General features: G+C 28.1%; 2 protein-coding genes across 2 annotated transcripts; one reads left to right on the forward strand and one right to left on the reverse strand.

Moving 5' to 3' along the window:
* On the forward strand, nucleotides 1–3,057 carry LOC132927385 (leucine-rich repeat-containing protein 69-like). Its single transcript, XM_060991902.1, has 2 exons — nucleotides 1–877; nucleotides 2,309–3,057. Exons 1-2 carry the CDS (start codon nucleotides 176–178, stop codon nucleotides 2,798–2,800), a joined length of 1,194 nt encoding a protein of 397 aa, XP_060847885.1. The 5' UTR covers nucleotides 1–175; the 3' UTR covers nucleotides 2,801–3,057.
* Nucleotides 3,058–3,835: 778 nt separating this feature from the next.
* On the reverse strand, nucleotides 3,836–14,725 carry LOC132927538 (keratin, type I cytoskeletal 9). The gene is made up of 5 exons (XM_060992080.1): nucleotides 13,548–14,725; nucleotides 9,840–9,972; nucleotides 6,614–6,763; nucleotides 5,163–5,420; nucleotides 3,836–4,757 (listed from the first exon to the last, which is right to left on the reverse strand). Exons 1-5 carry the CDS (start codon nucleotides 14,313–14,315, stop codon nucleotides 4,642–4,644), a joined length of 1,425 nt encoding a protein of 474 aa, XP_060848063.1. The 5' UTR covers nucleotides 14,316–14,725; the 3' UTR covers nucleotides 3,836–4,641.
* Between the last annotated feature and the right edge of the window lie 384 nt (nucleotides 14,726–15,109).

A 15,109-nucleotide genomic window follows, 5' to 3' on the forward strand; every position in this document is an offset into this window, starting at 1 on the left:
TTCATGATAACTTTTATTTCCCACGAAACGCTGTAATACCGATAACTGAAATCGGAAAAAAGATGTTATACGACCAGCTTGGATTTTATATTTTTATTTAAACAATAAACATCGAAATTCGAAGACTTCGTTTTTGATTGATCGCGAACGTGCGTATTGTATTCCTATAATAACGATGTTAATCCGGTGTATGCTTACTATGCAAGATTTAAACGTTCCACAGTCGAACCCGCGGCGGCTCAAATCGTGTGTGATGACTAAAAAAATAAACTCTGCCTATTATCTGTGCGTGAAGAACTCATCGTGTCCGCAGGTTAAAAACTTCAACTTGGCAAATTTGAATAAAATATACCATAAATTCGTTGCATCAGGGAAGATGGGATTGGAGTTTAAAGAGCCCAAACAATTATTGTCGATAGATTCCCAAAACAAGACAGAGATTAACATGTTGTACAGTCACATTAAGGCAATTCATGAAGGGAAAAATGTGAACATCGCTACACGTCTAATGCCCAAGTCGGTACCTTCTAAAAAAGCCGTTTTGAATCATTTTGATATAATGGCTGTCGAGTTTGTATCTGTTGATCGTTTTGATAATCGTCTGTTGAACATGCGATATTTGACCACACTTACGATGGAAAAATGTGACTTGCCAATGATCCCTGTAGAAATTGGTCATTTATCAATTAAATATCTCGACATATCGGGTAGTAAACTTCCTATCAATCAAGATACCTTTTGGAATTGGACGTCCATGACAGTAATATGCGGTTCATTAATAACTTTAAAAATTAATTCGATTGGCATAACAAGATTGCCTTTTGAAATAATGTTCCTAAAAAATCTACAAACTTTATCTGCAACCAAAAATAGACTGGTAATTTAGTAAATTTATTACTACTTATCTCTAATAATTGTCTTTTTTACAATGCACTTTTATAAACTTTTATGATTTTCTTCTGTTATTTCATTCTCCAATGCACTGATTAACTGTGGGTAGTTATATGATTTTTATAATATTTTCAAGTGCATTGTGTTTTGAATGCATATTTTACTGTTGCATCTACCTATTTGATACCCAATAAGTATTATTATTATTTTAGTATACTTGGTGATAATGTTATAGTTTTTAATGTTTATTGTGTATTGTACATGAAAAGATTATTTAAAAAAAATATTAATTTTGAGAATTTAGGTAAAAATCTAAAAATGCATTATTCTTTATTTTTTATTATTAATCTAGAACTTGGAATTATATGTATTTAAAAATTAATACTATATGATGTAAAGAAAAAGTGATGATATGAATATGCAATTATAATAATTTTATTTATATTTAATGTAAGTGTTCGATGAGACGATGAAAAAATGTTTATTACTTATATCAGGAAAATCAGTTTGAACTTATAAATATAACTAGTTTACAATAATAAATACTCAAATACCTATTTAAAATCAAAATAATTTTTGATTTAAATCATTAATTGCTATATTCTATTAACTCAACTAATAATAACATTATTTTATTAACAATAATAATGATAATATTTACTGTTCATTTTTTTTTAAATTTAAATAAAATGTATTTATTTTTTCATATTTATTAGGTTGTTGTGTTAGTTCACTATTAGTTTTTTTTCTCTAACATGTAGAATTTTCTTTCAACAAAACAAATCTAGTATTGTTAGCATTAATGTTATAGTGAATTGTGAAATATCAAACATTATCTGTGTTTGTATTATGACGTGTTTTGACTTTTCAATTTTTATACAAGTTATAAGTATGTAAAATAATGCAATTTAAATTTATGATATATCTATATCTATAAAAAATTAAAACATTAAAAAAAATCCAAAATAAAAACAAATAATATATTCAACTTTAATTTTAATGGTAGGTTAATTCGATTTAATATTAAAACAACAAGGCAAGATTAGTTCTACTAAATGCACATCTGATACTTATGTTATATATGGGATAGAAAAACAAAACAAATAGACCTCCAATTTAAAAAGTTAATTAGTAAATTTATAGATTTATCTGATGTTAAATACACGAATCTTGCAAATATGAAAAATCAAACTTGGTATTTACAATTAGTATTATATGAACATTTCAAAGCACTTGCAAATGTATATAATTTCAGGCTCTTGATTTATAATTCTAAAAAGATAAAAATGAATTAATCTTTTTGTTATTTATTATTATTATGTAAAAACCATGCTTTATTTTATATACAAAATAAATTTAAATACCTCATTGTTTTAATCTAATGAATAATTAAAAAAAAATTGTTTTTTTTTTCTAGACATATTTGCCTCAATTCATTGGTGAACTTAAGAAACTCAAAGCCTTGTTTGTTAATGACAATAAGTTAGTATACTTACCTCATTGTTTATCTTCTAAATTGTTTAACGAAATGGACATGTCAAATAACTCAATTCGTGGTAAAGTTAAATCAGGTGATGATCACTTATTTAAATATATAACTGCATTAAAAACTGTACAAAAAAACGTTGTTGAAGATTCTATAACATCACTTAGTCATTTGTCATTATACAATTTGATGGATAATTGTGTACCGTTTAAGAGACAAGATATACCTCGTACACTATGGATACACTTTAATGTAATGGGTCGTTGTATTGTATGTAAGAGATGGATACTACCAGATTACTGTAAAATAGGTTTTAAATATTCTACACCTATGGCAATACGTTTAATAAAAGATCAAAACGATATTATTCCATGGCAATTTATTATTTGTAAAATTCAAAATAACTGTAAGAGACTGGCTTAGTATAAGCCATATTTATATATATATGAAAGTATAAGTATAACTATTTATTAAATAAGTGATTAAAAGTAAATTACATATTCGATTATTGCTATTATTCATTGTTTTATCATGAATCCAATAATTAATTATAATAATTTGATTTATGTGGTTTTTTTATTTTAAATTATATATTTTTTTATTAACCATGGTAAATTATCTGATTATATATATTTATACATGTGATATTAAAATAGTCCGCTTTTATTGTATAAAAAGAATGAAGTTTCTTACAAGATATTTTTTAAATTTTTATACAAATATTTTTCTTATTATAATTTAAGATGATAAAAATTGATAATTTTGATAATTATATTCTTTAATAATATTAAAAAAAATTAAAAATGTATAACATAATATTATATAGTTGATATTTGTACTAGTTTTGATCGAGGATAGAAAGATTTTGCGTGTAATCAAATGATAACTGTAAATATACTATGTATTTTTAATTTAAGTATCATATTATACAAAATATGATAAAATCAAGTTTATTATCTTCAAATGTATATAATTAAGCATAATATTTTAATTTAAAAAGTAAATAATGTTCAAAACTAATTAAGTATTTTAATAAATTTAGTGTAATGGTATTACCAATAGTTTGATATCTACTATTTTGTTGTATAGACTATAGACTAAACTGTGTACAATGTACAAATATATGAATTGTATCAACTTTTAAATATATTACTGTTTTATAATATATTAGATTCATAATTATTAAAAATATTTATGTCGTAAATGAGGCCATATTAAAAACATACTTATTGTAGTGTATTGGTGTAGTATTGAAGTGAAATAACATAAAAATAATTTCTTATATGGTTGCACATGGGTGGTATAATTATAAATTTAGAAAACATTTTATCCTTTATATATGAATGCTTAGAGCTACCTAGCCAATAAATCTATTGACAACTTTTTTTAACTTAATTGAAGATGATATTTTCTGTTTTATAAACACTTATTACAAGGAATAGGTTTAATAAAAATAACTAATTATTTAAAATATTTATTACATGTTAATATCTTTTGAAATACTAAACATTATAAATATTATAATCGCATAACGAATTTAAATATGACTTCGGAAATGTATAAATAGGTTTATAGGCAAATTAATATAACTGGCAAAAGATTGATACTTTAATAAAAAAAAAAATAATAAATAAATGTGCGTAGTGCGTTTTTGATATTTTGATAATAATATATATTATGTGCTTATACATTCGGGCGCGCTCCACTCCACAGTCCTTACTAAATTCACATTACTCGACCTGCATGCTGCATACCTATTATAGAAAATTGCATGCCTAATAATATAAATGCCTTAAAAACTGTTGGAACATTTCAAAGCATTTTTAATTTTTGTTAAATTTCAATGTCTAAACTCTATTCTTCTTCATTTTTACTGTCATTCTCATAAACATTGACTTCATATTCAATTGCTGGTAGAAATTGTAGCTCATTATCACTGTCTTTTGCAAATTTTTCTGAGTTTTTTTAAAATAATCTTGCTGGGCAAGTGCCAAGTAGTGGATTCGCACAGTTATTAAATACTAATATGAATGATTAAAGATACAATTTATGAACTATATTATTATTTATTATTAATTAATTAATTAATAAAAACATAACACCAATATTATATAGCCTTATAAATTATAGGTATTATGCATTATTACATTTACTAATAGATAAATAAAAAAAAATTAAAATTATTTAATTAATATTGGTATTTAACCTAAACTTTAAGTACAACTATATCTGATTCATTTCGATCTAGGATCTATCTCAGAAAACTAATTAATAAGTTTTTGTTGTTTCCAGAATTCTTCTCGGCCGTTCAAAAAACTAATGCCATCTTTCGCCTCGGAGAGTATATAGTTATCGTTTTCTTGAATGGCACTCACAATATCTGTACGAAAAAAATACGACTTATTATCAAGCTAAATTTTGCGGAGACAATAATTAAAACTAATACTAAGAGAGTTTTAACTATTTGTACTTATTATTATTATTTGAGTTCATATTATTTTGAAATGTTAACTGTTGCATACGAGAACCTCAAACATTTAAAAAAATACATCAATCAAAAGGTGATCCTAAAAAATTACACAAATTTTTATACGTGTTATAAATATATGATTATTGTTTAAGCGTCCGCCAGTTTCAGTCTAACACTTTTACTTGTAGAAATCAATTATTTTAATTGCTTATTTAATATTTATACAATATAATTATTTATAACACATTTTCTGCTGCGACGTTTTAAAATATTAGAAAAAATGTCTACTGTGTCATCTAGAAATAATTATATTACTTGGATCTATTGTCAAGTGTTCCAGATATTCCTTGTCTACGCACAATTCCCTAAGCAGCATTTTCGATTGGCTTTTGGTAGTAGCAGCCGACGCTGTTGCTTCCTTGCGCCTCGTTGTCGACCCCGTCACAGCCGGTGTCGATCCTCTGCTACCGCCGACGCCAACATCGCCTCCATTGACTGTTCTAGCCACGGTCGCTTGACGCTTGTCTCCCCAACCAATTTGCTGTATCACGATGGCGGTGTCCTTCATTTTTCCTGCGCAGTGATATCTTTTATACTTAGCGCTTATGAAATATACAGAGTGATTCTTTTATCGACCAACACTCTTTATTTTGAAATCTTTTAATAATATATTAATAATGATTTTATTGGATACCTATAATGATATACCTAATGATCTAATTATGATACATTTAAATATAATTACAATTTTTATAAAATATAACATAATCACTATTGAGAATAACTTTTTATTGGTGAAATTGGAGTAGGTATCTATTAATAAAAATAAATTATCATTATAATATTAAAAAAAAAGGTATTTTCTATGCGTATAATGAATATAATATGAAAAAACTGTGAAAAGCAAAGCATAGCATATTATTAATAGTTACATTATTATTTAATAATTTTACTATAATTTATTAGAAAGATTAAATAGATTTGCATCACATACACTAAGTTGATAAATAGACTTTTTGTATTTAATATAATATTTACAATTAATAGTATGTGTAATGTGTTTGGGCTTTATTTAATAACTTCAATCCTATTTACGAAAAAACATAGACTTGATTTTTATGCTTTAGTAGTTAAAATCTGTATTATTTTTCTGTCGTATACTATTTAATAAGACGTTGGTTTAAAACTAATTGATTAAATTTGTATTTGTAAAATAAAAAACATTTCTATAAAATAATTGTTGTACAGAGACACAGAGTTAAAGTCTTTGAATAATTTAGTTGAAAAATACGTATAAGACTTGCTTAATATTATTTTTTGTGCTAGTAGGTACTTGCAGTATATTCAATATTTTTCATTAAAACTAATATTTATATAGTGCCATTTTCGTAATTTTACACTTATGTTACATATTGAGTACCTACCTACCTAATAAGCCCAGTATTATTAAACGTTATTTCGTGGGTTCGTAAACAAAAACATTATTCCATTATTCTGCACCTAATTTTTTTTTTTGATAAATTACGTTTAACGCGTTATTTAGATTTATGTAAAAATTTTGTAAAATAAAAAATGTATATGTAAACGTTAATGATTAATGAGTGGACGGCTCTAAATCCTTCAGGAACGTAGTAAATAATGAAGTTTTGTGCAGTCTTTCGCCCCCTCCATAATTGAGAATTGTACTGGCCCTAGTGGCCTTTGCAGGCTACACTCAAGCCGTAAAATTCAGGCGATGTGGATGACCTTTGGAGTTTTGGACTTACCTATAGCGTTCTCGATGGCTTCTCTAGATTTTTGAACGCCGAGCCTGAATTGTTCGAGTTCCGGTCGAACGTGGAGTCCCCTGTGGTAAAATACGAGACTATGTTCAAAATCGCCAAGATGGTACAGTGCTTCCGCTTTTTGATAAATAGCTGCATAACACAAAAATAAAATAATATTAAATAATATATGTCTATGTCGTGTATGATAGTGTTGATGACAATGTAGTCAATAATAGTAATTCTAGATTAGTAGGAGAGTCTTAATTTATTATTTAGAACAACTTTTCTTAATATTTTTTATCTCAAGAACCTTTTTTATGTCTACTTTTATCATAGAACCCTTAATTTGTTGCTATAGTTTTAATGCAACATTTTATATAGGTTTAAAGATATTTGCAACAAATTTGACAATTATTTAATATAATAATATTTATTTAATTAAAAAATTATTTTCAGAATTAACCAAAATGTCTTAAAATGACAAACAATCAGAACTTTTAAACTTAAATTTTAGTGAGATGATGGAAATTGCTTTTTATTATAACATAATATGTTAGTATATATATGTTACTATGGTAGCATATTATATACTTAAAATTAGGCTTTATAATGATGAAAGTTGAATTCTCATGTCAGGTTTGACAATTAAATCTATTGTTTTTTTTTATCTTTGTGTAATGTCACACATATAACTACCTATATAAGCGGTCGCAAAAGATAAAAATACCAACACGGTAATTATTTTATATTATTTATTTTACGAACATTTTTACTGTAATTGACTACTATTTAAATGTGCATGATTAATACAACTTTTTCCCATTGATATTTTTCCAAGGTTTACAGTTTAAGAAACATTGAAAAGGTAACTAACATTTTTTATTTTCAACATATTTTTAGGGTTCCAAAAAGACAGACGTTGACTAAAAAAGATTTAGAATCATTGTTCTGTATCATGGTGTATTGGTGTTCGTATAATGTATATAATATATATATTAAAAAAAAGTGGGCAAGTGGGTATCGCTCTGCTGTATAGTAGAGATGTAGAGTAGGTCACTGGTTACTATAATGGGTGTGTTAAATTTGAATGCAACGACTGATATCATTGTATACGAAAAACGATTCTGAACGGAGATGATTTGTCTGTTAATGGTAATTAGCACTTTAGCAGGATATATCATATTATTATTACCTATATTTAAATTGTAATATATCGTTATTTTACGCGATTTCGTAAAAAATTAAATTTCTTAAGCTCATAAAATTTTTTCTTTATCGACGCTAGAATTTTTTTTTACAATTACTTAAAGGAAAACTTATGGATAACCTTGTATTAGATTTTTAAACCTTAAGTATAAATCACAACAATTTTATGAATTTTCAACTTCAAAATTCCTTGCAAATTTTCGCGATTTTGATATATTTCGTAAATATTTGAACTTTAAATGCTTATAAACAAAAATTAGGACGAACGATTTTTGATTTTTTTTTCTACGATTAGTTCAACTTATAATAAACCTTGTATGAAATTTTAAAGATTTTTTGGATAGCCAAATTTTTTTTATCAGCATTTTAAGAAAAAAAACTTAAAAAAAATCAAAAATTTCAATTGTCTATAAGTAGCTTAAAATTTTTTTAAATATTTTAAAAATTTAATCGTAAATAGATAACGCTAATATAAAAATTTGGTGAAAATTTCAAGTATTTACAATGATTCGTTTTTGAGTTACAGCAAAATCAAAAAATCGATTTTGTCAAAAAGTGGTTATGCGTAAAAATTCCCGTTTTTTCCGTAATTTTTTCAGGGTTTTTCCCGACGCTTTTGAAAACTATAAGAAATTTTTACTTTTGACCCCCCAAAGTACCAACTAGATGAATTTTCCTTTTCAAAGAAGGGCTGAAGTCAAAAATCGAAGCATTATTACTACTTCAAAAAGTGATGACAGACACAAAAAAAAAAAAACACACATCATTGTAAAATCAATACATTCATCACTCCGTTCAGAATCTAAAATTCTAAATAGTAACTTTGTTAGAGATGCTTATAAAGTTATAAATTAAAATAAACAATTTTTTTTTTATTGATATTGTGGATGTAAGTATAAAACTCATTAAGACAGTAATTTACCAAGATTTAAAGCGTACTATAATTTAAAATACACACTACTTATAAAATACGACTCACGAAGTCATGAATTAAAGATAATATAGATGTTTATTGCCCATAATGTGAAATGTTGTTTCCTGACCAATGACTATTGATTTGACATATATTATATGTATTATACATACTTATCATTGAATAAATTTAATAATCCTGATATAATACAATACATATAAAAATATTATAAAAATTATACATTAATAAAAAGTTATAAAGAATGTATGTATAATGTATTTATTTTTATTTTGAAAAATTATTTTTGAAAAAAATTTGTAATTTTAGTTTGTTTTTTATTTTGTTCTAATATTCTGAAAATATACTGTTCGTAATCGTATTGTATAATAATCAACACGAATATTATTTAATTTTCAATACCAATTAATTTCTAAATTATAACCAAAAAAGTTATTTTCTACTATTTATTTTACGAAATTTGAGTCTTATAACCGAAGTGTTGAGTCTTATAACCGATTTTTTTTTTTAATGTATTTTAATACGTCCGGACCGTACCAGACAATTTTGAGTCTAATAAGCCACTGAACCTTATATCTGTGAGTCTTATAAGCGGCGTCTACTGTATTAGTTAACTAACTATTATTATTACTATAGAGTATAGTTGATTGATCTGTACCTAATTTATAATATTTTGAATTTTCACCTTTGTTTACCTTTAAAATTAAATTAAAATTTATCTATACAAGATACAAAGTACAATTATTGGTAATTATTGCTGCATTTTTTCTTAAAACATCATTCAGTCATTATGGATAAAATATGTTTTTATATTATATTAATTTAATCTTAATGGCTTATGGCTTAAACGTTAAACCGAGTATATGGACGTGTAGTACTGCAGTGGTGCACCGAATAATTGGAAACACTGCGTCAAAAGTACCAGCTTTTTTTAAAATTTTAAAAAACCCCTTTACTGCACAATTATATTCACATAAGATATATTTAAACATTTTAGATTAGATATTGTAAAATATTATTTAGGTATACCCTGTATAATTTTTTTCACCTTGTACCTATACAGTATAAGTTGTAATTTTCTTACGATACCTTTCAGATATGTGCTGTCTTCGTTCAACGCCACTTCGGCGTCTTTTAATGCCAAACGTGGTTGACCGAGAAGCAAATAACATTTGCTTCTAGAAACCAAAGCCGTTTTGTCATTGGGGCTCAATTCCAATGCCTTCAAACAAAAATAATAAATCAAAAATTATCGCGTGCCACAGTTGTAGGTACATACAACATTATAAAGGTATATGTACAAGAAACTCTACTTATATTCACCACATTGCACTATGTACGTTTTCAATAAACAACCATTGATCACGATGAACTATAAAATGCACATTGTTATTTATTGTTCTGTATTATTATCTATCTTTTAAAAAAAATATGTATGCTGTACTTTTATAACTAATATGTTTTATTTATAATTATTAAATTTAAAAAAAATATGCATTTTATTAACATCTATGACAATAAATCAGTCATAATATTAATAACTGTGATACAATTATAATTATTATTTAAAACCGTTAAAATTGTAAGTAAAATTAAATAGTGCAAATATTATATTAATGCACCAAGTAAATATTTCAAAAGATTTAATTTAATATGATTTACTTTAACGTTGCTCATCGAGTGCGTTGACCTCGATATGCATATAGAGAAAATTCTGAGAAATGTACAGGCCGTTAAGATTTTTATTTATTTCACCGTACTCATTGTAACTAATAAGTTACACGCATACTTACAACCTTGTAATCTGACTATTGCTAAAAAAGTGCATAGTTTGTGCGTGTGCAAGACAAGCAGCTTACCAAAATAAAATGAAGATTTGAAATTTGATAAACTTAAACTAAGAAACAAGTTTAAAAAGTAGGAAGATAATTAAAAAAAATTATAATTATAAATTGTCTGTTTACACTTCACTTAAAACGATCAGTGCAAACATTGATGATGTTATACGTGTGAAAATTGCCGTCATTAAGTGTTTAACACGAATAACTCAAAACATTCTGACAACCTTAACACGAACTTGTAAAGGTGTTTATTAAAACTTGAGATTTATCCAATATTGAATTTCGTGAAGCCAACTAAGCCAAATGAATAGTACACGCGTGTGGCGTGTTTATATATTATATTCGCGTACCAAACACAAAGTTCTTAGTACTATGAATAGTCGTGTAATATTTCAGATTTTCAGCATATAAAACTTGTTGCATACGAGTACCTACATGACATACATATTAGTATTTAGTACAGATGTCGAAAAATCGACAGTGGTTATTATATAAGTTTAACACAATTATTTTGTTCAAAGTCAACACTTATCAGTTATCATTAGGTATTCCAAAATATATTGCTGTACGTCTACAAACTATAATAAAATACCTAAATATAATATTGATACTTATAGCATATCTAAATTTTATATTATTAGTTTCAATTTATTTATTTATATATTTTATATACTGCAGTTAATAGTGTGTCAGTTAATAAAATATAAAAACACGTATTTAAAAATAAAATATTTTTAAGAATTCGAACTGTTAAAAAAACAAATAAATTTAATAACTAATAGGTAGATAATACAATTAAATAATATATATTATTGTTATTTATATTCCTCGATTAAATATTTGTATTATTTTATATTATCTAATGATTATAAATAGTCTTATTTTAGAAGTTGAAATAAATAGTAAAATAGTAATTAAATGTAATGAATACACGTGACTTGTAAATTGTAAAGTATTGATTTTAGGTATACGTATTTTTTTCCTACTTTGACATAATTTTAGGAGCAGTAAAAATATTTCAATCTTTAACTTCAAGAGTGGTTCTTTTTTATTTTTTTTTTTTATAGAAAATCGAACCTAGTTAGTACTTTGGAGTTCGGAGGATCAAAATAACAATTTCTCAATACTAAAAATGGTAATTCTCACGCAAATCCAGATTTAGACAATAATTTTTTTTGTTTTTTTTTTGTTATATTTTGGAAATGAAAAACTTTCACCAAATATTCATACTTGAAGTTTCTAGTTATGAAATAATAAAATTAAAAATATTAAGTAGGTATAATGTATATATTATATATTTATAATATATTTATATACCTAATTAATTTTACTATTATAGTAGCAAAATTACTGTATTATTAATATTTATAATTATTATAATAGTAAATACTAAATTATATTTATATTATATATCTATTATTGTTATTAACGTTTGATTTAATTATTTAATATATTTACCGTAGAATGGTGTGAATAGATTCGTGAAATAAACAGAAGGTAAAAGCATAAAATTAGCCTAAATGTATTGTATTGTATCTAGAAATTCGGTGGCCTAAACAAATGTTAAATTATCTCGCACCAAAAAAATGCACCATATAATAGTCATATTATAATTAATATTTAATATTCAAAATATTTTGAATATTTTGCGAAATTTATAATTTACAATTTTTGACATTTTTTGACATTTTATTAAATTAGGCCAACTTATCGTATTACTAATTACTAATAGTAATAAAAATAAATATATTATAAAGTACTTTTAATAGAAATAAAGGTCAAAACATCCCAGTGTGTTTTTTCACACACATTTTTTGACAGACGAATTTCTAGTATAAGTATAAAATATATAATTATTAAATATTCAACGTTTCAAGTACCCGCGAATAATATTTTTAAATTACAACAAAATAACTAAATTGTTATTATTTGCATAAATATTTAATTTCATCCAAATGTTAGCTTAAAATGTTTATAAAAAAAATTGCATCTATAAATTGATTAGATTATTTGGTTACAGTGTAATTACTCAAAGATTACCTACATTTTTAAATAAGTTGTATATTTTTGTGAATTTTAAATTTAAATACTTAAGAAAAACCATCTTTCCTATAACATATATTTAATATTTTGAAATATCAATAATGAAATTTTCAAATATTTAGATTATTTAATATTTTTAAGCTATTTTTAATTATTTATAGTTAGGTACTACTATATCTATTCTCACCGTTCTACTATATCTACAACAATAAAACATAGAGTTTTCAGTTTTTCTCTTTTTTTAATTTAATTAATTTTTCACAATTACTTATCACATATTTTTTTTATGTATAATTTATATTTTAAAGTGGTAACCTAATCGTTACGTATAGATTCAAGAATGTAATAATACTAATAATATTACATTAAATGGTGTGCATTTTAACTTCTATATTATGGTCAGATTTGGATTTACATTGAAAAACATATTCATGAAAGCTGGGGAAGTTGCTCATAACTACTGTTAAGTATATTTCGAGTGTACCTCGTCATCGAGTAGCGAGTAAGATCACAGTAATAGACGTGCTAAATAAAGATTCAATAATAATAAAACGTGGAATACGACAAATAATTTATAACAGATATAGTGTTTTAGCCTCTATTTCTAAGGGTATTTTATAGTTTATTTATTTATATAATTATTCTGCTACGATAGCCTAATTCTATAAGTAATAAAACAAACTAAAAATTGTCTAGAAAATGCTAGTATCAAAATTTGATGAAAATATCAAGACTCCGGGCTAACGGGCTATTTATTATTATGAATTACGAGTAAAAACTAGTGTACATTTTAGTATAAACTCACCGGCAATGTGCCAAAGCTAGCACAAAGCCTAGATAATCATATTATCCAGGCTCTCTGACCAAAGATCTCTCAAACCCGACCCGACCCGACCCGCATCCCTGCCCTAACCTTATCGATGAACTCGAGCGACACGTTCACATCGTTGATACAGTGCCGGGCCAGCGCCAACAGGGTGGGCGACTCAGCCGTGGACGGTATGTGCAGCGTTCGGTTCCGATCCTGCCGCCGTTTCATGCGCAACGACGCTTTGATGTCGCGCGTGCCCAGGTTTACGGCGGCCGCCCGGTCCTTGTCCGTGTACACCTCTTCGAGCAGCCTGGATCGGGAGTCGCGCTTGTGCCGCTTGGCCCAGCCGCCACCAAAGCCACCACCACCGACACCACCTCCAGTGCCGGTGCCCGATTTGCGCGTCTTGAACTCTTCCGTTAGCTCGTCAAACGTCGTGGTCGCGCCACCACCGCCACCCCCGAAAGAACCACCACCACCGCCGCCGCCGCCGCCACCACCGCCGGCACCTCCCTTACGTCTCCCGTGACGCCGGCCCGCTGTCGCCCTGCAGCCCTTCCGGCCGACTCGTCCGGCGCCCGACCCCCCGTGGCCGTCGCCCGCGCCCGCACCGATGACGCCTACCGCGTAGCCCGTCGTCCCGGCCAGATCGTCCGAATCCGATTCGCCTCGGCCGAAGCCGACTCCGACTCCGCCGACGCATGCGCCATTCGCCTCGCTACCTCCACCGCCGCAGTCGTCCGACTCGTCTGACTTGCCCACCCGAACGTAGCTCTGCATCATCTCCGAGTCGCGGGTCATCTGCAGTATGTCCTTGGCGTGATCGGACACCGGTTGTATGTCGCCCGACGTGTCGCCCAGCCCAGCCATGATGATGGCGGCGTGACAGTTACACCCGCGCGACGAACGTCACACGCGTTTATTCCGGCCGACGCGTACGATGGCAGACCACTCGTGTAGTGTAGGAAGGATAGTAGCCCGAGGCCGATTAACGGTACACGCGCGAGTATGTTATACTGGCGGTGGTGATTGGAAAAGGCGAAGAAAAAAATGTCGATTCAACACCTCCGTGTTGTCGCTATAGTAACCACGCCTAGCCGCACCTTAAACGCTTAGTACGGTTCGTTACTGAACGTGTGTGTGTGTGTGTGTGACCTATGCGAGTGTAAGTGTGCGCGTGTGGTGTTTGCGGTGACGGGTAGCGTGCGACGGTGTTAAATTGCTACGGAATCGGTAAAAATCGAATATTTTCCGTATCTACACGATTAGGTATAATATTATTAAAGTAGGTATAATGTAATATTGTCATGACACAGTGGTACGCGATTAAAGGTGAAGAATTATAATGTACAAATATCTCGACGACGACCTTGCCACCACTGCGGTAGTCACACGCATCACATATAAATATCATGACAAGTGTTATGTATAAAGATTTAGGCCCTAGTTGACTATTTATTAATTAGACATTGAATAGTACGTTTTCATTTGGTCGAAATATTTTTACGAGCATATATTAGTATATATATATATGTGTATATATTTAGCATATTATATTGCTTATTATTTGAACGTTATACACTTAGATGTTTACGTATGTATATTGTATATACAGTAGAATCTGGATTATCCGAATTAATTGGGACCGCACCTAGATCGGATAT

The sequence above is a fragment of the Rhopalosiphum padi genome, chromosome 3 (assembly GCF_020882245.1).
Source record: "Rhopalosiphum padi isolate XX-2018 chromosome 3, ASM2088224v1, whole genome shotgun sequence".
In the NCBI taxonomy this organism is placed as follows: Eukaryota; Metazoa; Arthropoda; class Insecta; order Hemiptera; family Aphididae; genus Rhopalosiphum; species Rhopalosiphum padi.